The sequence below is a fragment of the Atheta coriaria genome, unplaced genomic scaffold, assembly GCF_025399875.1.
Source record: "Atheta coriaria isolate IRGN ID8LTWV9N9 unplaced genomic scaffold, Caltech_Dcor_3.1 hic_scaffold_4_pilon, whole genome shotgun sequence".
Taxonomy (NCBI): domain Eukaryota; kingdom Metazoa; phylum Arthropoda; class Insecta; order Coleoptera; family Staphylinidae; genus Dalotia; species Dalotia coriaria.
The window spans coordinates 305,317-331,009 of NW_027045446.1; the positions used below are offsets into that span (position 1 = coordinate 305,317).

At 34.9% G+C, this 25,693-nt stretch overlaps 5 protein-coding genes and 1 pseudogene across 5 annotated transcripts; 1 reads left to right on the forward strand and 5 right to left on the reverse strand.

The window, feature by feature from the left end:
* Positions 1-40: 40 nt before the first annotated feature.
* On the reverse strand, positions 41-2,331 carry LOC135790615 (glucosidase 2 subunit beta-like). Its single transcript, XM_065300890.1, has 3 exons — positions 1,426-2,331; positions 1,162-1,359; positions 41-866 (listed from the first exon to the last, which is right to left on the reverse strand). Exons 1-3 carry the CDS (start codon positions 2,204-2,206, stop codon positions 253-255), a joined length of 1,593 nt encoding a protein of 530 aa, XP_065156962.1. The 5' UTR covers positions 2,207-2,331; the 3' UTR covers positions 41-252.
* A 1,615-nt stretch (positions 2,332-3,946) lies between these two features.
* On the reverse strand, positions 3,947-5,886 carry LOC135790717 (organic cation transporter 1-like). The gene is made up of 4 exons (XM_065300985.1): positions 5,548-5,886; positions 4,484-5,496; positions 4,236-4,423; positions 3,947-4,171 (listed from the first exon to the last, which is right to left on the reverse strand). Exons 1-4 carry the CDS (start codon positions 5,781-5,783, stop codon positions 3,947-3,949), a joined length of 1,662 nt encoding a protein of 553 aa, XP_065157057.1. The 5' UTR covers positions 5,784-5,886.
* A 763-nt stretch (positions 5,887-6,649) lies between these two features.
* LOC135790719 (organic cation transporter protein-like) lies at positions 6,650-8,512 on the reverse strand. The gene is made up of 4 exons (XM_065300987.1): positions 8,262-8,512; positions 7,185-8,203; positions 6,931-7,118; positions 6,650-6,871 (listed from the first exon to the last, which is right to left on the reverse strand). The coding sequence occupies exons 1-4, from the start codon at positions 8,510-8,512 to the stop codon at positions 6,650-6,652; spliced, it is 1,680 nt and encodes a 559-aa protein (XP_065157059.1).
* A 217-nt stretch (positions 8,513-8,729) lies between these two features.
* LOC135791144 (organic cation transporter 1-like) lies at positions 8,730-10,753 on the reverse strand. Its single transcript, XM_065301453.1, has 5 exons — positions 10,445-10,753; positions 9,794-10,393; positions 9,296-9,738; positions 9,058-9,245; positions 8,730-8,994 (listed from the first exon to the last, which is right to left on the reverse strand). The coding sequence occupies exons 1-5, from the start codon at positions 10,687-10,689 to the stop codon at positions 8,773-8,775; spliced, it is 1,698 nt and encodes a 565-aa protein (XP_065157525.1). The 5' UTR covers positions 10,690-10,753; the 3' UTR covers positions 8,730-8,772.
* Positions 10,754-13,155: 2,402 nt separating this feature from the next.
* On the reverse strand, positions 13,156-16,658 carry LOC135790997 (transmembrane protease serine 9-like). The gene is made up of 3 exons (XM_065301307.1): positions 16,512-16,658; positions 15,892-16,448; positions 13,156-13,473 (listed from the first exon to the last, which is right to left on the reverse strand). Exons 1-3 carry the CDS (start codon positions 16,546-16,548, stop codon positions 13,255-13,257), a joined length of 813 nt encoding a protein of 270 aa, XP_065157379.1. The 5' UTR covers positions 16,549-16,658; the 3' UTR covers positions 13,156-13,254.
* A 3,534-nt stretch (positions 16,659-20,192) lies between these two features.
* On the forward strand, positions 20,193-21,616 carry LOC135790720 (NAD-dependent protein deacetylase Sirt6-like; annotated as a pseudogene).
* Positions 21,617-25,693: the final 4,077 nt, after the last annotated feature.

A 25,693-nucleotide genomic window follows, 5' to 3' on the forward strand; every position in this document is an offset into this window, starting at 1 on the left:
GACGTAAATCTGTTTATTTTTGCTTAAAAACTGCATAAAATCGGTTCTTGGGGCTCTTTATTCTTGCTATTTACGTACACACAGTATAAAATAGGAATGCGTTTACTACTTCGTTCATTTTCTCAACACATACAAAAACGTAAGACTGGTACAAACATCAAAAACCGTTTGAAAAACTATGCTTATTACTCGCGTAGAGAATGATGTTAGTGTAAAATCACAATGTCGCCCAACATGATATGGTGCACAACTTTAGAGTTCATCATGGACATCGTCCGGATGCTGTTCGACTTCGTAACAAGCAGCGGGTGTGCTGAATTCGAACAGATACTCGCATCGATTCGGCTCGGCGACTGAAATAAGTTTGTTTTCGCTGCTGCAGGAGACTTGCACGCGTGTGGAGCGTGATGGGCCGTTCCAACATGCCTGCCCGTGGTCGTAGAGCATGCTTTCATAGGGGTTTCCTTCGGGGCCTGTCCATTTTGACCAGGTGCCGAGACGTGTGTCCACCGCGCTGGATTTCGCCTGTTGGACGGCTTTGTCGAAGGGACACAGCTTGTAGATGTACTCGTGGTCGGTGTATTCGAAGCAGTGGCCTTCCAAGGCAGCAAATGCTTCGTCAGCACCGAAATCTTTACGGAGGTATTCTTCGATACGAGTGATTTCAGATTGGATGTTGCGAACGGAAGCTTCGGCGTCGGTGAATTCACTGCGTGCTTGTGTGGCTTCACTGACAAGTTTCTGGGTTTCTTCATCATATTCCACTTTAGTATTTGTATCTGTTTCATCTTCTTCGTGGTGTTCCTCGGCTGGTTCCTCATCTTCTTCATCGTCTTCCTCATCGTCATATTGTGGTGGTTCAGGTTCTGTAAAACCGTTAGTTTTTAAATTCGTGTATATTCGGTTGCCTATCTGTATAACACTACATTAGTTGTAATAACCTGTGTTTCTTAGTTGAAAATTAAGTTTTAACAACCAAAAAGTTCATTGTTAAACTTGTAAGTATTAACAATCTATAGATATTTGTTTTATCTTCAATCTGATATATAATTTAATTCGTTATCTCTCATGATTCGTATGTAATGTTTAAAATTAGTTTTGAACATTTTTGTTAAAAAACATAACCTCAAATCTTTTTTAAAAACTGGTTATGAACAATACCTTCATCTGGTTCTTCATTAACTTCCCTTGCATCATTCAAAGGTACTTCTTCAACTTCACCAACACCAACTGGTGGCTTAAAAACGCCCTGTTCACGCATCATGATTGGTTTCATCAGTGGCCATGCATAAACAATGAAATCCTCAAGATTTATTGATTCCCTGTTGTCTAAAAATGACCTGGCTTCTTCCTCACTCACTGCAAGCATCAAAATCCATTAAAATTAATAATTCAGCATACAAATCATTAGTAAACCTATATTACCTTCACCATTGTGATCTTTATCAAAAGGCTGCCTCGTTTGCAGCTCTGGAATGCTCAATAATCCATCAGCATTGCTATTGAACTTCTCGAAAGTCTCAGTGGCTTCTTTTCTGATCATCTCTGCTTCTTCAATGGCTTTCTTAGCTTTAATTTCATCTTCAATCTTTCTATATTCTTCAAGCGCAACACTTTCTAACTCCTCAGCTTGTTTTTTCAAATCTTCTTTCTCTTTCATCACTCTCTCAGCTTCAATCTTAGACTTCTGGAGTTCAACGAGTTTATCTTTCTTCTGTTGTTTCATCTTGATCCCCTCAGCACTCAACTCATTCCGCAGCTGTTTTCCAGCTTTGACCAACTCAGCTCGGAGTCTAGCTGCTTCCCTGGCATGTTGTCCGCGTTCCTTACAAGTATTCGGACACTTTTTACTCACATACTCATCGGTACCATCGCAGCAATCACAAATCCCATCATTAACTCTCGACGAGAATATGTTCAACGCTTGGTGCCCGGCATTCGTGCAATGAAACATACTATTCGGACATGCTGATGTACCTGGCTCATCACTGCCATCAGCACAATCACAGTATTCATCATTTACTTGCGCGAATGGTATCGTTAGTGTGTTATCGAAGCATGTGAAGTCCTTCGTCGGGTCGTACAGTCCGGCACGCGATAAGGACACACCGCGCGGCCGTGGCACTTCTGTTTTGGCTATGTTCAATATAAGAACTGCAACTATAACGTGCAGAATCAATTCGTTCGTTGGTCGATGTCTTTTCATTGTGAACTTGAGGATTTGCGGAGGTAATGAGGTTTGGTTTCGCCCGGTGTACTGACTAAGGAGTGATGAGAACTTACACGTAAACGTACTGGCGACTGACTGCGACTGACGGGACCGGGGAGTCCTGTCGGAGGTTATGATAAGGAAAATATCGCGAATATCTATGTTCACCTGCCAATCGGGATGGAGAACGAGTTGTACCACGTCAGGTTTGTTAGTTTAGAGTGGTTTTAGATATTTTTCATTGAAAAAAGTTGAGATTTAATGAAATTACGTAGATTTTTCGGTGGTTTATGGTTTATTATTCATTTCTATTACTAGTAAGTTAGTTAAATCAATGAATTGGGCGTAATATGTTTGTTTTTTGTGTATGGAATCTTAATTTTGGTGAAAAATTGTCTTAAGAAGACGTGAATGGTCATATTTTTACATTTTTTACAACTTTTGTAGTAAATAGATAGCATATTTAAATATAATACTAAAATTCAATCATAGATGTCGCTGCGATGCACTATTTGCCTTAAATTCGAGCTGAAACTTCGAATAAACTGGTTAAGTCGCGTCTGTGAGTTGTTTGTTGGTGGTAGTAAGTGCAAAATCCATGACCATGTGACTTAAGTCATCCGCGCGCTATCAAAAGATAAAACAAGGTACATTTTTATTCTATTATACAAACTTCTTTGTAAATATACAAAGTTTTATATTTTTAATATAAAATTTATTATTCTACAATCAATTTACTTAATGAATAAAGAAACAAAAAAAAAGTATTCCAGTTAGTGATAAAGCTACCGCGATAATGACTAGAATAAATAAATGACAATTAACCAGTCAAGTTTAAAATATTTGTCGAATATTATCGATGAGTTGAATGAACACCTCGCTGCCATAAACGGTCCCAATGATAAACGAAAACGTGGCGGCGAGAAATTGAAAAGTCGCTACGCCTGACATAGGATCCGCCGGTAAAATGGCGTCTGCTATCAGGTAATTCTTTAAGGCGTACCACGATGTGAAGATGAAGTATCCATTAGTGAAGAGCATTAGGGAACTTATCAGGTTCAACAGCATCATTACAATCGATAACTGATTATGGTTGGGTATACAGAGTATCATTATCGGATACATTAATAACGCTCCGAAGAAAGCGGATATTAGGAGGTCTACGTTGATGCATCGAGATTGGGATTTTGCGTAGATGAAAAAGACTATTGTTGCTATGGTCGCAATCTAAAATTTAGAATATTACAAAAAGTTTTTAAAGCAAAAAAAGAAAAACTTACAAGTTGACAACATTTAATCCTCAGCATTGTTTGTTTGGATAACAATGTATCATTCCTATCAGGAATGATATCTTCCGGATCTTCAGGGTCTCCATAATTTTGTAATCTTCTAATGCGCACCCTTTCATGATCTTCTTCTGTAACATCAAAGGGAACAGCCAGTATATTACTCAGAGGCATATTTTAAATTATTTTATTTATGATGATCTCTCTAATAGAACACACTGCCACTGATCCGGGAGTGTCAAAAATTGATTTGGTTTTGTAGATATTATCAATCTATCCTTCAGGTGATAAGTGATAAGGTGTATCTGAAATGATAATGCATTTTTCGTTGTGCATTGTATCGCTAATGATAAAACAATAACAATAGACACAAATGTATGAGTCATAATTAACATGGCGTCAATAAGTCTGCCTTTGTTTGGTAATCTAATTATTTATTTATAAAAATTATCTATGATTTTAATGGTTTATCAGATCCATCGTTGATGTTATTATTATTATTGCGATGTTTTTGTTTTCCGAAAATATTTTGATCTTTTCCGAAGACTCTCGCATCGGAAAGGGTTTCCGGAAGTTGATGGCTAAGAGTTTCCGGTAGGAAAATACAAAACACAGCTCCTAATAACGCGCAGAACATGTAGATTAAATATGGGAGAGTTGCATTTACGGAAACACCCTGTATAATAATATAAATTAATAATTAGTTTTTAATTCTTTTAAAATATAAAAAAAATAATTACCAGGTTGATAATATATGGTACAAGTGTTCCTAAACTGCTAGCGAAGATAATCCCGATGGCACTTCCGGTTTGCCGGATACAAGTCGGATAAATCTCTAGCGCTTGAAGATTTACAGTGAAATATGACAGTGCAAGACTAAATTTCATAAATACACACAGTGCATTTACCGCCAATGTCATGGATGGATCTACAAATACAATACAAAATTATAACTTTAAAAATATTCAAAAATTTGAAGGTATTTTACCGTTGATCAAAAAAATAACCGGAATAGAAGATAAAAAAGTCATGAAAAATCCCAAAAAACTTGCATATCGCCTCCCATAGCGATCACTGATTACTTTAGCTAATGCATATCCAGGTAACTCCGCTAGCGCTTGAAAGAGATAATTCAAAAATGGGTTACCATCAAGGTTGGAAACATTGATGATCAAAAAGATATAGATTTGTAGCACTATACACCATGATAACAGCAGCAAAATTGTGTTTTTTGTAAGTCTTGGACTTGAAAACAGTGCAAAAATACTTTGATGCTTCCCTTGACTATTTTCCTGACAGTATTTGATCAATACCTCTTCAATATCAGAGGGTAATTCCGTCTTGTTGGCTTTTGCTACATTTCGCAACTCTTTTATACACCGGGTTATCTTCCCTTTGGATGCTAACCATCGAGGTGATTCTATTATCCATTTTTGTGAAAAGAAATAAATACCACATGGTAAAGTTGATGCTAGTAAAAATGGTACCCAGTCACGTAACCACCACATGAGGAAAGGTATAATAGATAAACCCATATTCCAAGAGAAGCAGACCACCATTCCGATTAGGGCTCGGTCTTCAGGACGTGATATCTCCATTGCTATTACCAAAGGACCTTGGATCAAAATGGTACTTGATAAGGAGGCTACTAAACTGAAAAGGAGGAAAGCCAGGACCCATTGGGATGTGAATGTAGACATAACACGACCTAGGATTACTGTTGTTAAGCATATGAAGAACATAGGTTTTCTACCGTAGTTATCAGCTACGTAGCCAGTGATGAAGGTTCCTATGACTTCACCAGCGAAACCCACGGCTATGGTATCAGCTGGGATCATCTCATCGTCACACACCCAGTTGTTTTGCATTGGGGCGGTTTTTTCGTACCAGGTTTGGTCGTAGTCCCAACCATGGTCACAAGTTGTAAGGTTTTCTGGGTTGTCCATGGTTACAAAGCGTTTGCATTTTGAATAGGTTAATATACCTCTTGAATCTAGTTCCCTGAATTTTTTTCTTTGAAAATTTAATTTTTTGTTTAAAAAAAATGTTTACCTTGGTAGAGTTAAATTTTTCCATTCTTCGAGAGTATAGTTGGTGTTTTCACGACCTGGGACATGACACCAATGGTCAGGTGTAGCTAGACTGATTATGAGGTTCACATAGGGCATTGCAGCCAGAATGGGTAGTATTAAATTGAATTTAAAGTTGAATGAAGTTTGATATCTGCCAGAATTACCAATTTGTTCCATGATTGAATCAATGGCGGATGTTTCCGCGTCATTTTCCATGTTGAAGTTGTAACAACCACTGAAATATTGAGACTAACTGCTCAAAATTAAATATTTAAATATTTCGATTGCTTAATTTTTTTCGCTTGCTCAGTATCTAAACTACGAATTGTTTTCGAGTTTTGCGAAAAGCATAAATTTGCATATCTTTCTTTATTTCAAAATTATCTCATGCGTAAGACGCAATACAAAAGTGTTCTACATTGTATTGCATTGCTTATATTCAGAAAACCGAATGGTTGGAATTATTTTGAAATAATAGGGCATTCATAAAAATATACACTTATTATTGAGTTATGTACTCATTAAATGTGTTTTTCGTAAATTTCAAACTTGGTAATTACATGTGTCATTTTTTATTAATAAAAAAAAGTAAAAGTAAATGGGTAATAAAAATGTTTACAAGTACAGAGACATTCAGAAAAAAATAAGGTTAAATTAGGATTAATTACAATTATATATTTATTTGCAAAAGGATTACCATAATGAGACTTTTTATAAATAATACCGACGCTGCAAAACATTACTTCCTATATATGAATGGTAATTAATGATATAAAGAGACGATTCACTTGATTAAACACGACCCAATAAACAGCAACAAGGAAAACATAATTATTCTCTCCATCCATTAATAATTAAGTTAATTCTCTCAATGGTAAGTCAGATCCATTCTAGGGATACTTGCGAGATATAAACATTTTTATATGTTTTTATCAACTCCACAGTTTGAGGTAATTTTGAGGACAACACACGAATTTATCGAAATATTTTTATTAGTTATTTCTAATTTCAACTATTTAAACATAGTGAAAGCGTATGAAAATAATTTAACAAATTATATACATTATTTAAATGCTTAAAAGTTAAGTTTGTTCAGTAAGAGGTCTATCCGCACCATCGGGTATATTCCGACGTGTTTTTGGCCGCCCCCAAAAATCTTGATCTGCTCCGAAACATTTTGCATCAGCGAGGGTTTCTGGCAGGTCATGGCCATGCGTTTCCGGTAGGAAAATACAACAAATAGCTCCCAAAATCGAACATAATAAATATATCACAAAAGGGAGTGTAGCATTTACGGAAACACCCTATAAATATTAATAATAATATTTAAAATAAAATAATTTTGTAAAAAATAATTACTTACGAGGGCTATAATATAAGGAACTATAATATTGGTAGCACTTCCGAAGAGACCTCCAACTGCACAACCAATTTGCCGGATACAAGTTGGATAAATCTCCAGGGCTTGAAGATTAATTGAAAAGTAAGCTAAAGTTACACTGAACTTCATGAAGATACAAATGTAATTTATCACGGGGGCCATTGAAGTATCTGTAGACATAAAAAAGATATTAGTAAAATCTTCAAGGTGGGGTTCATAACTTGTGATATCCTTACCATTGATTAAAAATATGATGGCAAAACAAGATAAAGACGATAATGTAAAACTGATGAAAGTATTGCATCTCCTCCCATATCGATCACTAAGGTATTTGGCAATCACATAAGCTGGTAACTCAGCCAATGCTTGAAAGAGATAATTCAAAAATGGGTTACCATCAAGATTGGTAACATTGATAGTAAGTGAAACATAAATCTGTTGTACAATACACCAACAAGTTATAAGAAGAACAGTATTCTTAGCCAATCGGGGACTGGAAATCAAACCAAGCACACTTTGATGTTTATCATGACCATTTTGCTCACAGTATTTCTTAAGCATTGCCTCAGCATTAGGGGGCATTTCAGTCTTGTTGGTTTTTGCCACTTTAGACAACTCTTTGATACAATCCTCTAGCCTCCCTTTTGATGCTAACCAACGTGGTGATTCAATGATCCAAGGTCGTGAGAATAAATAAATAGCGCATGGGAGTGTAGATGCTATTATAAATGGTACCCAGTCACGCAACAACCACATCAGGAGAGGAATAGTGGATAGACCCATGTTGGTACCGAAACACACAATCACACCAACAAGCGCTCGATCTTTAGGCCGGCATATTTCCATGGCGATAACAAATGGTCCTTGGGTCAACGCTGTGCTTACCAGGGAACTGAAGAAACTGAAGAAGAGGAAAGCATAGACCCATTCCGATGTTAACGTGAGCATAACCCGACCGGAAACTGCTATTATAAGAGACGCGAAAAATATTGGCATTCTTCCATAGTTATCAGCCACGTGTCCCATTATCATGGTACCAACAAGTTCTCCAACAAATCCTAGGGCTATGGTATCAGAGGGTACCATGTCATTGTCACACACCCAGTTGTTTTGGGTTGGTGCTGTTTGATCATACCAGGTGTGATCGTAATCCCATCCATTATCACATTTTACTTCGTTTTTATTACTGGTGGTATTCCAGGTGTCATACCTTTTGCATTTTGAATAACTAAGAAGACCTTTCGAATCTACTTCTCTGAAAAATTAATTTTATTAATTCGGGGGTTATATAAATATAAAAAAATATAATTTACTTTGGAATTGTTAAATTTTTCCAATCATTGATGGTATAGTTGGTATTTTCACGTCCTGGCACGTGACACCAATGATCAGGTGTAGCTAGACTTATATACAGGTTCAAATAGGGCATGGCGGCCAAAAATGACAGGATCAAATTAAAGGCGATGTTGAATCTTTTTTGATAGAGACCTGCATTTCCAATTTTCTTCATGATTTCATCAATTGCGTTGGGTACCTCTGAAGTACGAGTATCATCTTGAGACATTTTGTTGGTTTATTGAATGAAGTGTTTTATAAAAGATTTACATTCATACTGACTTATTCAGAAAATGAATCAGGTTATATAAGGAATAATAATGGTTATTTATTTACGAAAGGATTACCATAATGAGACTTTCTGTAAATATTGTGGACGCTGCAAAACATTACTTCCTATATATAAATGGGAACTTAATTACTTAAATACGGCAAAAAAGCATAAGTAACAACAATTACAATGTTATTATTCTCCACGTCTATTCATAATTAAATCGGTTGTTTCAATGGTACATCAGCTCCATCCTGGGGATACTTGCGAGATGTTGACCTACCCCATATGTTTTGATCAGCGCCAAAGTTGGAAGCATCTTCCAGAGTTTCCGGTAATTGATGACCAAAGGTCTCCGGTAAGAAAAGACAACACACGGCTGCTACCAGGGAACTTACCGAGAAGATCAGGTATGGTAACATAGCATTCACCGAGGTACCCTGTTAGAATTAATAGTAATAATAAATTACTAAGAGACAAGTAAATATAATTAAGTTGTATACCAAGGCGACAATGTATGGTGAGACGACGCCAAATCCACTGCCGAAAATAACACCCACGGAGATACCAGTCTGGCGTACACAGGTTGGGTAGATTTCCATGCTTTGTAAATTGACAGAGTAAAACGCCAGCGATACGCTGAATTTTAGAAAGATACACAGGCTGTTTATCACCAAGTGACTTGCAATATCTAAAAACATTTTTTGTTTAAATTTTGTGGGAAACCTTTGATAAACCTACCATTAATCACAAAAATAATAGGGACACATGCCAGGGATGTCAGAATAAAACTGATGATACTCGTCCATCGCCTACCATAATGATCACTCACATATTTCCCAATCATATAAGCAGGTAACTCTCCCACAGCTTGAAAGAGATAATTCAAGAAAGGGTTACCACCTAAGTTGTTCACATTGATGGTGAGACACATATAGATCATCAAAAGGATAGACCAGCAACACACCAGCATAATAGTATTCTTTGCTAATCGGGGACTTGAGAACAACCCTAAGATAGTATGGTTCTTTTCTGTACCCTTTACATCATAGGCCTTTTTGAGTACAGCTTCAGTATTATTGGGCATATCAGTTTTGTTGGTTTTCGCCACCTTTTCCAATTCCTGATAACATCGCTTAATCTTGCCTTTGGATGCCAACCAACGCGGCGACTCAATCATCCATCTGCAAACATAGATTGTGTTGTTATGGGATTAAAGCACCATAAAAATTAACCTACGGCCGTGACAGTAAGAAAATGGCGCAGGGGAGCGACGTCACCAGCATAAATGGTACCCAATCACGTAACCACCACATGAGGAGCGGCATCATGACCATACCAGCATTCCAACCAAAACATTGCATCATACTTATCAACGCACGGTCTTCAGTTCGGGAGATCTCCATGGCTATGATAAGTGGTCCTTGGAAGACTGAGGTACTAGGTAGGGACCCAATCATACTGAAAATAATAAAAACGGAGACCCAGGGTGATGTAAAGGCGGACATAGCTCTCCCAATCACTAAAGTCACAACTGTTGCATAGAACACCGGCATTCTTCCATAATTATCCGCAAGTTGACCAAAAATCAAAGTCCCAATTACTTCCCCAGCCCTTCCAAGGGCTAAGGTATTAGCTGAGACCATGTTATTATCACAAACCCAATCATTTTGCATTGGTGCTGTTTGATCATACCAGGTATGGTCATATTCCCAACCACTATCACAATTTGTAACATCCATCTCTAGATCTTCTGTATCATTACCAGGTAGGTCCAGGTATGGGTTTACATAACGTTTACACTTGGAATAACTAAGATGTCCTTTGGAATCATACTCCCTGGAAAAACCTTTAGTAAAATAATGTTTTTCATGGTATGTTAATCAATACTTTGGTAGGGTCATGCTCTTCCATTCTTCAATAGAATAATTTGTGGTTTCACGACCTGGTACATGACACCAGTGATTAGGTGTAGCCAAACTGATGACCAGGTTCAAATGTGGCATGGCCGCAACAATAACCAGGAAAAAATTAAAGGTGAAATTGAAACGTTTCTGGAACCTACCCGCTTTCCCGATCTGTTCAATGATCGTATCGAAAGCGGAAGGTTCCTCAGTGGGGTGTACGTGGGTCATGTTAGAATTCTACTTTAAGACTGATGCTGGAAGAATGGTAGCGCGTTTTAATTCGTGTGGCGTCAATACTCTCATGATTCACCACAAAAATTCAGTCGAGTCTACAGCCAGCCGAAATCAGTGAGCAAACAAACGGCTTATCGCCGAAAGCCGAGTGATGAACCTGGTTTAACATTTATTCAATTCTTTTTGTCTTTGTGTCATTAACAGAGCATTATAAAAACATTCATATCGCACATGTCCAAAAGTTTTATCTCTTTTATATCTTTAAATTGACGACTGTTAAATGGCACCTTTTTGGCAACTCGAAGATTATGAGATTATGAGATTAGGAGGTTTTCATTATCTTGTATAATTTGCAAGTTTATGGAACCACAATAAAACATGATTGATTTTTTGCAAAAAATTCAAAATTTTCCACTTGAACTCCACCAAGGTAAAGAGAAAATTTAAGAAATAAATAAAGTAATTATTTATTGTTGACTAGTATAAAAATGTCTTGGTTGTAATTATACAACCGAGGTATAACAAAATTTTTTGCAAAAAGTATGCTTGATCAACATCGGCGCTTGTATCAATCCAGTTTTGATAATATGACGCGTTGGTGTACACACCTGGAAAATGTGGTTTACCACAATCAACTCCCCAGGAGACAATACCATAAAGCTGTCCATTACAAACCAAAGGACCACCGGAATCGCCCTAAAATTTTAAAAAATTTGAAAATTTGAAAAAAAATTTTTTGTAATTTTCTCTAAAATTTTACTTACACTACAAGAATCTTTTGACTCCTGAAAAATCACCAGCGCATATCATCCCAGGTGATTGAAAATTATTACCATAAATAGAACTGCATCTCACACCCGTAAAAACATTAATATTAACATATCTCAAATCAGAAACAACTGAACCTTCATATTGCGTAGCTCCCCAACCGGAAACTACGCAATTAACACCCGGAGCAGTTGGACTACCTGATAATGTCTCATTCCATATTGTAATATTACGCACATAGTCATCATAAGTAAAGCTTTTCTTAAGTTTAATAACTCCGACGTCGTTTAGAACGACATCACTGTAATTCTCATGGATGTAAATCCCTTCTGCTTGTATTCTCTGCGTGTGAGATGTTGGGTTTCTCAAGTTTAAGTCCCCAGCGACGACTTCCAGTTGACTCGCTTTCATTCCCTTCAAACAGTGTGCGGCTGTTATCACTATACGCGGTTTGTAAATAGTACCGCCACATATATGTTGGCCGCTAAGTCGTAGTGAAATCTAAGGCAATAGAAACATGTGTATTGTGTTGCCTAGGTTAAACTTCTAGGTTATTGTTATTAATTAGTTGATTAATTAATATGTTATTGTGTTTTTATGTGGAATAACTTACTTGGTATGGGTATTGTTTACGATTGGTGACACGATCACCTCCGACAATTCTGTTTTGAGCTGACACGCCCAAAATTACGGAAATGAAGGCAAAAAGAACTAAAAATTAAAATTAAAAAAACAAAACTTTAGTAAATAAAAAAAGTAATAAACCTAAGGCGACATAAAATTAATTCTTACGTATTTGGTAGTTCATGTTGCTTGGTTATGGATTAAATAAGTTAATATTGATTAAATATATTTTATAGCGAGCATTTTCTCGCTTGAAGGGTTTTTTTGATCTGATGAATCGCGTTTTATTTAATATTACTGCAGCACTAAGCGCTTATCAAGAACATGGCTGTGGTTTGCATAGTGAGTAAAACTATGCGTGTGTGTATGATACATGTGATGATAAGATAAGTTAGAAATAGTCAAATTGAGTTCCCTATCAAGTACTTATTTATTTGCTGATACTTGTAATAATAAATGCTTTTACATATTTTTTTGATATGGATATATGATATGAGTAATATGTTATTCCCGGGGCTTCAATGGGATCACTTGTATTTGAAATAAAATTTAATATTCAATACGTAAATACCGGGGGACAGGTTCAATAGGCCTTTTCATCCCATTTAGTTGTACACACTTGGTTTTTATTTTACACACTCTGTATGTTATATTTTTGCAACAGAAAGCAGCTTATGTCATTTTTGCAACTCTAAAGTATCTACAAACCAAAATTTATCAAAATTGATTGAGTGGTTTTTGCTTGAAAGCGTGACAAACAAACATATAATATTGATTAGGATAGCACGAGGTGGTCACGAGGTATAAAATGACTAAAAGTCACATATTGCGCTTTTTATAAATGAAATTTTTATTAATTTCATGATTTTTTACTGTTTTCATTTCGTTTTAATCGGAAAAACAGAAAAATATTTTAAAAAATTGAAAATTCTTAATTTTTTGCCAAAAACCTATTTATACTACAATATAATATATATAATATTAAAAATATATTCTAAGCTTTTATGTAACGAAAACATCAATTTCTTATCTATTTCTTTAAATAACCAGCAAAAAACCCACAACACATTAACATATCTATAAAAATTTATTGGAAAAATACAATAATATGCCATATAACATAGATAATAATTCAGACGTATATAATTAACAAATACCTAACACACATTAATTTTTTAATATGCTGAACAACGCAGCACAAACGGTAAACATCACAGCTGAAGTCATCGAAGTGGCACTATTGGTTTTCGTCGTTTTCGTTATCCAATCAGCAAAGTAGGTAATATTCGTGTACATTCCCGGTTCATATCTGGTTTCACACTTGCTTCTCCACGTGACCACACCGTACAATGAATTATTGCATACTAGAGGTCCTCCAAGGTCGCCCTAAGGACAAAAAATTTAAATTTAAATATATAATAATAGATTAAGTATCAAGTGCGCTAAACGACACGTTAGCTACGTTTAACCACGTGTTGTTTACGCAATTTTTTCTACTAAAACTTTATTTCCATTAAAATTTTACCCCGTGATTAAAACTCGTGACTAAAGTAGTTTAGTAGTTTAATACTAAAATATTTTAGTCATAGGCTTGGCTATCCGTGACTAAAGTGCCACTTTAAAGGAGGAAGGAAAATATAATGTATTAATTATCAAGTGCGCTAAATGCCACTTTAGCAACGTTTAACGAGGTGATTTTTGTGATATTTTTTCTACTTCCACTCTATTTTCAATAAAACTTCACCCCGTAACTAAAACCCGTGACTAAAGTACTTTAGTAGTTTAATACTAAAGTATTTTAGGCATTGCCTTGGCTATCCGTGACTAAAGTGCCACTTTAAAGGGGGAAGTAAAAAATAATGAATTAATTATCAAGTGAGCAAAATGCCACTTTAGCAACGTTTAACGAGGTGATTCTTATGTTATTTTTTCTACTTCCACTTTATTTTCAATAGAAATTCACCCCGTGACTAAAACCAGCGATTAAAGTACTTTAGTCACGACCGTGAGTAAAATACCACTTTTTATGTCTCAAAACCGTGTGTCAAATTGAGTTCCCTATCAAGTACTTATTTATTTGCTGATACTTGTAATAATAAATGCTTTTACATATTTTTTTGATATGGATATATGATATGAGTAATATGTTATTCCCGGGGCTTTAATGGGATCACTTGTATTTCAAATAAAATTTAATATTCAATACGTAAATACCAGGGCTCACGTTCAATGGGCCTTTTCATCACATTTAGTTGTACACAGTTTGTTTTTATTTTACACATTCTGTAAATTATATTTTTGCAACAGAAAGTAGCTTATGTCATTCTTGAAACTCTAAAGTATCTACAAACCAAAATTTATCAAAATTGATTGAGTGGTTTTTGCTTGAAAGCGTGACAAACAAACATATAATATTGATTAGGGTAGCACGAGGTAGTCACGAGGTATAAAATGACTAAAAGTCGCATATTGCGTTTTTTATAAAGGAAACTTTTATGAATTTCATGATTTTTTACTGTTTTCATTTGGTTTTGATTGGAAAAACAGAAAAATATTAAAAAAAAACTTAAAAAATCAAACAAAAAAAAAATTGAAAATTTTTCATTTTTTGCCAAAAACCTATTTATACTGCAAATTTATTTAAAAAATTTAAAACATAAAAAAATCAATGGTTTAAAATATATTCTAAGCCTTTATTTAACGAAAACATCAATTTCTTATCTATTTCTTTAAATAACCAGCAAAAAAAACCCACAACACATTAACATATCTATAAAAATTTATTGGAAAAATACAATAATATGCCTTTACAAACATAGATAATAATTCAGACGTATATAATTAACAAATACCTAACACACATTAATTATTTAATATGCTGAACAACGCAGCACAAACGGTAAACATCACAGTTGAAGTCATCGAAGTGGCACTATTGGTTTTCGTCGTTTTCGTTATCAATCAACAAAGTAGGTAATATTCGTGTACATTCAGTTCATATCTGGTTTCACACTTGCTTCTCCCGTGACCACACACCATTACAATGAATTATTGCATACTAGAGGTCCTCCAAGGTCACCCTAACGACAAAAAATAAAATTTAAATATATAATAATAGATTAAGTATCAAGTGCGCTAAACGACACTTTAGCTACGTTTAGCCACGTGTTGTTTATGCAATGTTTGCTACTTCCACTTTATTTCTATTAAAATTTTACCCCGTGATTAAAACTCGTGACTAAAGTAGTTTAGTACTTTAGTATTTTAGTATTTTAGTCATTGCCTTGCTATCCGTGTCTAAAGTGCCACTTTAAATGGGGAAGTAAAAAATAATGTATTAATTACCAAGTGCGCTAAGTGCCACTTTAGCAACGTTTAACGAGGTGATTCTTATGTTATTTTTTCTACTTCCACTCTATTTCCAATAGAACTTCACCCCGTGACTAAAACCCGTGACTAAAGTAGTTTAGTTGTTTAATACTAAAGTATTTTAGTCATGGCCTTGGCTATCCGTGACTAAAGTGCCACTTTAAAGGGGGAAATAAAAAATAATTAATGAATTATCAAGTGCGCTAAATGCCACTTTACCAACGTTTAACGAGGTGATTCTTAAGTTATTTTTTCTACTTTCACTCTATTTTTATTAGAACTTCACCCCGTGACTAAAACCCGTGACTAAAGTACTTTAGTCACGACCGTGAGTAAAATACCACTTTTTATGTCTCAAAACCGTGAAAAAAACGGCTTTTTAAAGATAGAAGTAGAAAAATATATAAAAACGAATAATTTTTTTAATAAACTTACCGTGCAGGGATTAACTAAGTAATCATCACCGGCGCACATCATAACATCCTGAAGAAACGGTGGATAAGTTCTCTTGCAGTCCATTTCTTTAGTGGCAATTGTAACATTAGCATGATGTAGATCTGTCTGTCTATAAAAGTGTGTCCCATTAGCACCCCAGCCACTGACGATACATTTCTGCGCGTCTTTCGCGACCCATTTCCTTGCAATCGGTATACTTTGAGTGTAATTATTAAATTGCAAATTGCTCGATAGATATAACACAGCAATATTATTCTGTACATTTTTGCCGCTGTAGTTTTTATGCACCCACATTTTCTCCACCTTGATAATTTGTGATTCGTTACCATTCACTTTTTCCAAATTAAGCGTTCCGGTGATCACTTGCCAGTCGGTGGCTTTCGTGTTGTTGACACATGATGCCGCTGTCAAAACATGTCGTTTGCTATAAATTGTTCCTCCGCAGAGGTGAATTCCATCACGGCGTATGGATGCTTGATATGGGAATTTCTCGCGTTTTGTTACGTTAAAATCTACAGCGAATACACTTGGAAGTACTAAAAATAAATTATTTATTAATAATAATTATAAAAATATATAAATTAATTTATTAGACTTACTTGATATAATACCAATAATTAAAACAATTTTTTCCATTTTGTAGATATTTTTGATGCGTTCAAGTCGTGAAAAATAATTGTGTCGACTGCGAACACTTCACCACGATTGTATTCATTTTATACTCGTGCCTTTAAACATGTGGATATTATCAGTACTAAGTAACTTGATAAGCCAGTGCATATATTAGTATTCAAGTTATTTTGTTTGCTATTGTACCTACTCGTAAAGAAGTATGATTCATGTTTATGCGGGTACGTTTTTGTGCAGTGAGAATTTGAGAGTCATACATTTATTGCAAGTTGGTCATATTTAAAAAAACATTGATTATTTGATAAGTCTTGTAATCATATTCACAATAAAAATCAGCGCAGTTGGTGAGTAAAGTTCAAATATTTAGAATATACAAATGAAATGTTCAAGTACTTATTAGATTTTCTAGAATAGCGAAATATGTTTATGGATAATTTTTATCGTCTTTATCTAGCATGTTGTTACGTAAAAAACGGCTGGGAATGCGATTGCATAGCAAATATAAGAATAGATATTAACTAGAGTGTTTATTGGAACAATATTGATTTTATATGTCCGTGATTTGTGATGACAAATGTGTTTAACGATGTATCCCTACTAATATTATAAATGCGAACGTCCTGATGTTTGTTACACATTCACGCAAAAACTACTTAACGGATCATCATGAAAATTTGTACACATATTCTTAGTGGTCCCCGAATGGTTATAGGCAACTTTTTATTTAATAAAAAAATTATTTTTGTAATAAAATAAAGAATTTAATTCAATTTATGAGTTTTTGTTTTGACCGTTTTTAATTTAATTAGATGTGATGTGATTATTGTATTTATTATTTTTTGTTGATTGTAATAAATTCGGCATTTATTTCGAATGTATGCTAATGTAGCAAGAAATCTGCAACTTTTTCCCATTATGCAGTTTTTTTCGGTTCGAAAAAATACTTTATACTCATTTGCAATATGCAAATTGAGGTATAGAATTAATTAACAGAGCAGAAATTATAAAAAAATGCATCAGAATTAATTTTATTAACAGAATCAAGTAATCATCAAAGTAAATCAATCAAGTAAATATAAATAAAATTTAAAAAAAAGTTTTTGGAGCCCTAGGGGCGTAATGGGCTACAAAAATTGAGTACAACTGATGAACAAGGCAACAAAACATTTTTATAACTCAGATCCCTACTAATATTATAAATGCAAAAGTCCTGATGTTTGTTACACTTTCACGCAAAAACTACTTAACCGATCACCATGAAAATTTGAACACATATTCTTAGTGGTCCCCGAATGGTTATAGGCTACTTTTTATTTAATAAACAAATTATTTTTTAAATAAAATAAAGAAATTGTTTAGCCAATAATACCTCTGCATCTGGCTATTTGACTATTTTAACGCCATCTAGCATTCCAGCAATGAAGCTCAAACCTAAGTACTAAAGTACCATCACACTGTATTATCACAGTGTATTACCGACAGCTATGTCAACATCAAATCCAATTGACTACATTATGGAGACTGTACACTATACTTCCATAGACTATACTTGTACAGCCATTTTAAACTTCCCGCCATTTTACTTCATTGTTACTTCTTCTGTGTCTACAGACGCGTATGGAAGCAACTTCATTATTTTAGATATTCGCGGGCGAAGCCGCGGGTTAAAGCTAGTTTTTATATAAAAACGAAAGTGATTGTTTGTTAATCTTTCACGCGTGAACCATTAAACCAATTTTTATGTATTTTTGTATAGAGATAGATTAGGATACGGAAAAGGATATAGGGTAGTTATTTTTCGAAAAATTAATGTTTAAAAGGGTAAAATAAGGATTCAAAGATTAAATAGGATATGAATCATGTTAATAGTTTTATTATTCAAATATAGGTGGCGTAAAAATGCATTTATATGCTTATAACCATATAATTTATTTCTGGCTGTTAGTAATTCATAAAGCTCCGTTATTTCCGCGTAAATATTTAATTTTACTTTGATTTTGTCCTTGAACTTATTAATTACATAAATCACAACATTCCACAACATCTGTAGTCTTTTTTCAAAACTTTTTATTCTTTTATTCTCGATAAATATTTAATATTTCTTTGATTTTCACTTTTTCTTTTAATTAATTTAATAAAAGACATTTTTATAAATAATATCTTTAATTCTATAAATAATTTAAACATTTTTAACGTATATAAACTTGAATAATGTACATTTTAACATTCTATTCTCAAAATGAACTTTATACCAAAGTTTATACGTAATACAGCCGAGAAAATATCAAAAAATGACGATGAATTTCCTGTTCTCCAAGCAACATTTTATTTTCTACGAATTTTACAAATTTGGCCAGCTGTTGGACAAAACTTCACATCCAAACTTTATATTCTAAAAGCATCACTCAGTTTAATCATCAGTACAATCCCCACTGTTGCAACAACAGCTGAAATAATCCACATTTGTTTTTGTAAGTAATTAATTCATCAATTTCCATTAATTATTTATATTAATTTATATTTATTTCAAGCAAATGATAATTTCTCCACCGACGATCTCCTTTCTGCCTTCGCTGCTGTAGCAGGAGCAACAAATCTCTTCTGCGTGACTCTTTCATTAATGATCCAACAAAAAAACGTCCTAAAACTAACAAAATCCCTCGGAGACTTTCACTACTTTCCAAAACCCACAAATTTCAACCTGACAAACACAAACATGAATTTATTATCAATGGGATTCATTCTCTACACAATTCGGCGTATTATCCTCCGCATTTTTCGGAGTCATCGGAAAATCATCCTGTGAAGAAGAAAGTATAAAACTAGACATGTGTTCCATTCAGGATTGTTTTTCCCGCGTATTTACCACAATAATACTTCAATGATTATCCTTATTATCAACTTTATGTCTTCTCTATTCAATCATTGAACGCCCTTCGCTATGTTGATATCATCGGGAATTTAGTCATTGCATTCACTTGTGGGGTTGTAGAATTATTAACGTGTCACATTGCGAATTTAAAAACGTTCTCGTCTGGAGTGTTTGACGTGGAAACGAAGAAGAACGCAAAAAATCGGTTGAAATTATGCGTTAAATATCACGTACACATTATAAAAATGGCGGAGAAAATGAATTCGACGCTAGGGAATGCAAATTTGCGAATGCAACGTTCACAGGGATTATTCTTGCGATTGTTTTCTTTCAATTTACTAGAGAACCGTCGGTGAAAACTTTTATTCATGGTTTCCTGCGGCTTTTAGCTTTGTTTTGTCATTTCTTACTGCGGACAACGACAATTCAATACCGAAGTAAGTATTTTATTACTAGTTTAAGCATAAAATGTAATTGTTTATGTTTCAGTCTGAAGGGATTTCGAATTGTATACTTTTACTGATTGGTATCGATGTGACTTGGTAAAAGTATTTAATATTAATAATCGCACGTGTAGTAACGTATTATTTATACCTGGACGCCAAAGCGTTTTGCCATGTTTGTTTAGAGACGTTCACAAACGCACCAAAGCCGCGCGTATTCATTCTCACACTATTACTTAACTTGCAGATGATTATTAATCTATAAATTTAAGTTTTTAGTCAAATTTTTCTGCACTTGTTTGAATTTTCTCATTTGTATGTTATTGCAAGGCACCATGCACAAACGGTTTATTTTAAATCAATACATTTTAATGGCGCTTTGTTTATGTGTTTCTAACCTGCAAGCACTTCAATGTTAGAATCAAAACAATTTGCATTGTTATTATATAAGTGCGTGTAAACACCGTGTGCAATGATGCAGACATGATTATTTGAGGAAAGCACGAGAAACGACGCTCAAGATGTCGTGTGTAGTTACGCGGACGGACTCTCCCACTATGAGGACAAAGGAGTGCTTGGTGTCCCTGGAGGCAAAACAATTGAAAATCGTTTCGTTAACAACGCTAAACACACCCATTTTTGTTTTTCTTATGCACAGATATTTGATAAAGAAGAAAGCATCAATATTAAGTGCCACTGCTGGCTGAGTGGATATTGCAGGCCAAACATGTTGTTAATTATACTGGTGCCGCATCAGTACATCTGCAGGCATACCAGACTTTAGGTAAAGCAAAGTTTAATCATTTTAATTGTTTTTAATTTATATTACCGATTATAGAGGACCCAATGGTGTGGACTTAGAATAAAAAAGTGTCTGGAACCCACAAATTAACACATCTTTTCACACGAAGCAATTCGACTAAAACTCACATGGTTTCATGAAGTTGGCTCCAGGAAGGATATGTGAAATTTATTGTCAGCCAGAATAATATTGATGGGTTGCATTTGAGGAGTGGTTTGCCAAGGAAATACTTAAGAACTGCATGGGAATATGTTTGCCGAAAGCAGTGTAAAACATGCCAGAAGTATGTTTTCTTCGGAAGTAAATAAAAGAGTAAAATTTATTGTTCTTGATTGTTTACAGGCAATTTGTTAGATGCATAGCAAACTGGCAGTGTTGGTGAGAAATGTTTGGATAAAAATTGTCCTAGGGAAGATTAAATGGTCGCAACTGTCGCGGAAGTTGTATGATACAATCTTTGGATTGGAGGCGAATTTGCCTGATAATGATTTGAAATTATCAGAATTACATTCAAGGTAAATAAATTTTTTTGGTAAAAAATGTTTTTTGCGATATTTTTGCAAAAAAAAGTGATTTTTTCGATATTTTTGTACAAAAAAACATTTTGGAGCAAAAAAATAACGCAAAAGGCAATTTACAGTATAAAATTTTGGTAAAAAATCATTTTGCAGTTGAAATATTTGCGTAAAATCAATTTTTTGACCCAAAATTCACCAAAAACACAATTTTTTAATTTCCAGCATTGCCGATTTGAATATTTGCTTGGGCAGCACCCTGCAAATAGTCCCCAGCGGAAATCTCCCAATCTGCAACAAGAAATACTGCGGCAAACTAGCAGTAATCAATCTACAGCCAACAAAACACGATAAAAAAGCCGACTTAATAATCAACACGTACGTTGACGTTGTAATCGAAAAGGTAATGAAGTTGCTTAGGGTTGAGATCCCGAATACCTGACTGAAACGGACTTCAGCCGCGACGAGGAATTTCACCAACGACAAGAAGGTCATCGACTGGACGACGGTCACCACCAACATGGCGGAGCTGCAGAAGAAGTACGACCAACAATGGAGTTCCTATAAGAAGCGCCGCTTGGAGGACAAGAAAGTCAAGGAGGATATCAAGCGATGCAAGGCGGAAATCAAAAGGGATCTAGAGGCCGGCAATTCGAAGATCTAGGCCCCCCCAACCACCACAATACAAGATGATTCTATATAATTAAGTTGTAATATTAAGGAAAAAAAAATACTTAGCGATTAAGCAGCGTCGAGCGTTTCGTACCGATTGTGCATGCGTGTGGGGCAGGTTTTGGTGCCTGAAGTGCTCGATATCTAATTAGTCATTGAATTTATCATTGCGGCCAGTCGGTTTTCGAGTTTCGTTTTGGTTTTTGTGTCCAATTTGTCGCACCGGTAATTTGTTTTCCGATGAAATCTTGAGAAATCCAGCCGTCATGTGTCTTAATTTATGTGCGGCGTGAAGCGGCTTGCGGCCATATTGCATTTTGCGGCCCGAACGTGTACAAATTATATATTTATATGAAGCGGCATATGAAGTTGCAAGGACATGCAGTTAACACTTGGCGCGCCAGAGATTGTTGTGTCGATTTTACAATGATGATTCAATAACTATATTCATTTACTAATGCTTTTTAAGAAACTTAATAGACTATATATATTGACACAGATGATGAAGATGTTTAATAGATGAGATAATGAATTAAATTTACTTTGTAGAATGCGTCCACATCATTTACCACAATGGTAATTTATGTTTATTTTATGCCACGCATATCACGCGATAATAATTCATTATTCGATCGCCAGATGTCGCTGTGTGTATGAATTTATATTTTATTTGTTTGCTGTATGAGTATAAGTTGAGCCGGTTTCTCTGTGTGGTGATGCGCATGCGCGCGTTGCTTACTACCACAAAACCACCTGTTTGTTGGTGAATCTACGACGCGCAAGCAAATCGAAGACGCCGCGCGCGCTGGAAGCCGAAAAATAAGACCAGGTCGTAAAGTGCCGCGCGGCGAAAAGAGAATGGTGAACCGGAGAGTCCGGCAATCAGAATTCCGAATTGATCGCCGGTGTGTGCACACCACGCAGCGAGAGCGCGCCATGTTTCTGTCTCTTTTACCTGCGCGCTGCAAGCAAGCACGCGGTTTTACCATACGCGCGTTTTCTGCAGCCTTTCTTTATCAGACGACTGCAAACAGTGTGTGGCGATAAATTTGTGTGTTGTGTGGTGCGGACGTGTTTCTGCCGGATTTTCGGATTTTTGGGATTTACCAACGAGCGCACGACGCTTCCACTCTTGAGGTGAGCAATCCACAACGCGTTTTCATGTTTTACCTGTGCTTGTGTTCTGTTCTAATTAGTCTTGCGAGGAATGCGCGCGCGGTTTAACCTACTGCAATATATTATAAAATATTGCAAGCTTACAATAATGAAATAAAGCGTAATGAGTGAGTTATTGACCTCTGTATTGAACTGGATACAGAAAAATCGATAAAAAGTACAATATTTTATGTTTGACGATCGATATTATATTGATAATCATAATAATCTACTTCCTACTTTCAAGTAGATTCAAGAATTGTTTACATCAGGTCTGATGATGATAATGATTGCGATATTATTGCAATATTACACTATCTGGCAAAACACGTCTTTTCGCATGGTTTTCAATTGTATCTAATCACGCGCCGTCTTTGTTTAGCGATGTATGCGCGTATTTTGTGTCTACACACTTGGAATGGCAATGTTTTCATAAAATTCAAAGCGTAAGACCATCGAGAAGGTGTGGCAAATTCTTGCCGTCACGTTTGTAACAACTATAAGTACATATTCCATATATTTCATGCGATAAATTCGGGGTTTTCGTTGTAAAAGATGTTTGAATTTTGTTTGTTTTATTGAAAAATTTGTTTTTGAATTTTGCGTTTTGTGTGATTGGCATTCAGCGGTGTTATTATGCAAAAACATGCCGGTATGTTGTATATTTGTCTTCTAATGTCTTGTACGATAACTTGTGTGCGTGTCCAGTTCTGTTTCGCCGCGGCATGTTCTGTAACATCGCTGCCGGGCGTTTAAGAACCGAGTTAAAGAGTTTTTCGTGCTCTCGCGGGAGAGCAGGCGCGACGACCGGCGTGACGAGGGATCAAGGACACAAGGCCGTTTGTCGCTATACTCTACTCTAGCTATGGATACACACACTTTACTATTACTAATCCACTCACCTTCACTTTGGTTTTGTGTTGATTACGTTTGTTTTGTTTGCGTATCGCGAAATATTCGAAAATACCGGTATTAATATCGATATTGTGTAAAATACCGGTATTTTCATATTTAAATATTAGTATTGCTTCAGATATATTCTGGTAACACAATATTTTAATTTATAAAAATACCGGTATACCGAAAAACCGGTATTGAACTTAAAATTCACTTCCCAGCATTTTATTATTAAAAAAATATCAAATATTGAGATTTTACGCGATTTGTATCTTTCTAATCTTTTGTAAGCTGATTATATACTCAATTACTCTTGTAAAAATGCCGGTAAATATTTCCTGAAGTCTAAATATGAATTCTACGTCGCGATGTTGCATTCATTTGTGTTTTATTTAAATGATAACTGCTTGTGCACCCCAACAAATTAGCTGAAAAATCGTGCTTAAGTTATAAAATTTGCATTGCAATTTGGTTAGGATCATAATTACAACAATATTTCAAATGTTACCATCGATATCATGTCTTTAAAAATATTTTAACTCACAATTCGCTGAAAATGAAAATATTTTTCATCGTTACACAGAAAAATTAATATAAACCAACGAAGTTGTACATATTTTGACGTTATATAGAGTTTGTTGTTATAAGGTGATTATATTTTTATAGTTTGCGCGATGAGACAGGATTTATTTACGATCGCGCAGCGCCTATAAATTTCTTTCTCGGTTGTTTCACTCGTTTCAACATTGTGACCTTTGGCGATAGCCGATGCAGTCATATGGCTCTTCAATATTCGTGTATGCAACGGTTGATTTGTGGCCGTTTATGTTTACGTAATAGTCCGGCGGGTGAATTATGATGCGGCTCTCGTGATAAATTCGCCATAAACCTGCAACCATGTGCGTACAATATTGCAATACATAGATAATTAATAAATTACACTAGAAAAATTATCAAAATTAAATTTTTAAGTTAAAAAAAATTAATTTTTAATTTTTACTTAAATAAATATTAAATTCCAAGAGAAAATCTATGGTAAATGATTAACGATGCAGGTGATGTGATAGTGCAAATTGTGAAAGTTTATTCCAAGAGACAAATTGCTAATCGCCGGGAAAAATTTATACGAGCGCATTATGTGTGGAAAAAGTACTTGGATTGCATTGGCAATAAGTTGATCGGCAGAACTGGATTGAAAATTTCACATTTCTATAGGTACATATTGTATTTTCACTTTTTGCTAAGTAAAATTTATTGTACGATGTGTTTTATGGCCACACAAGAAAAGAAAATCATGAAAGAAAGTCACAGTCATAATATTTGACAAACATATTGTAGAAAATCATAGAAAATGTCGAGAATTAAAGGATATGATCATGTAAATCATTTGAAAGATCATCTATAGCACTAAAATGAAGTTTTAATAGTGTTTTGCTGGTTGCATATGTCAAAAAGTTTAAACAACGTGAAGTATCCATATAATTTATATGATTTTTTATAATTTTGACATAAAATGACAAATGACAGCTTTCATTTGACCTTGAAATTTCAATTTGTCAAAAGTCACGTGATAACTTCTTTTAAATCGAATTTTTTAAAGTTAAATTGAGGTTAAACATTAGCTGTCAATATTCTAACCTAACTTATGTTATACTCGTGTAATATTACTTGCAACACAACTACACGTTACGGTTTAATGATAGTTCATAGACGCGTTTAATTTATTCACCACCGATGCGATCATTCCATGCACTCAATTCGCGATGGTGTGATGCGCTCACCGGCGATTCGAGAA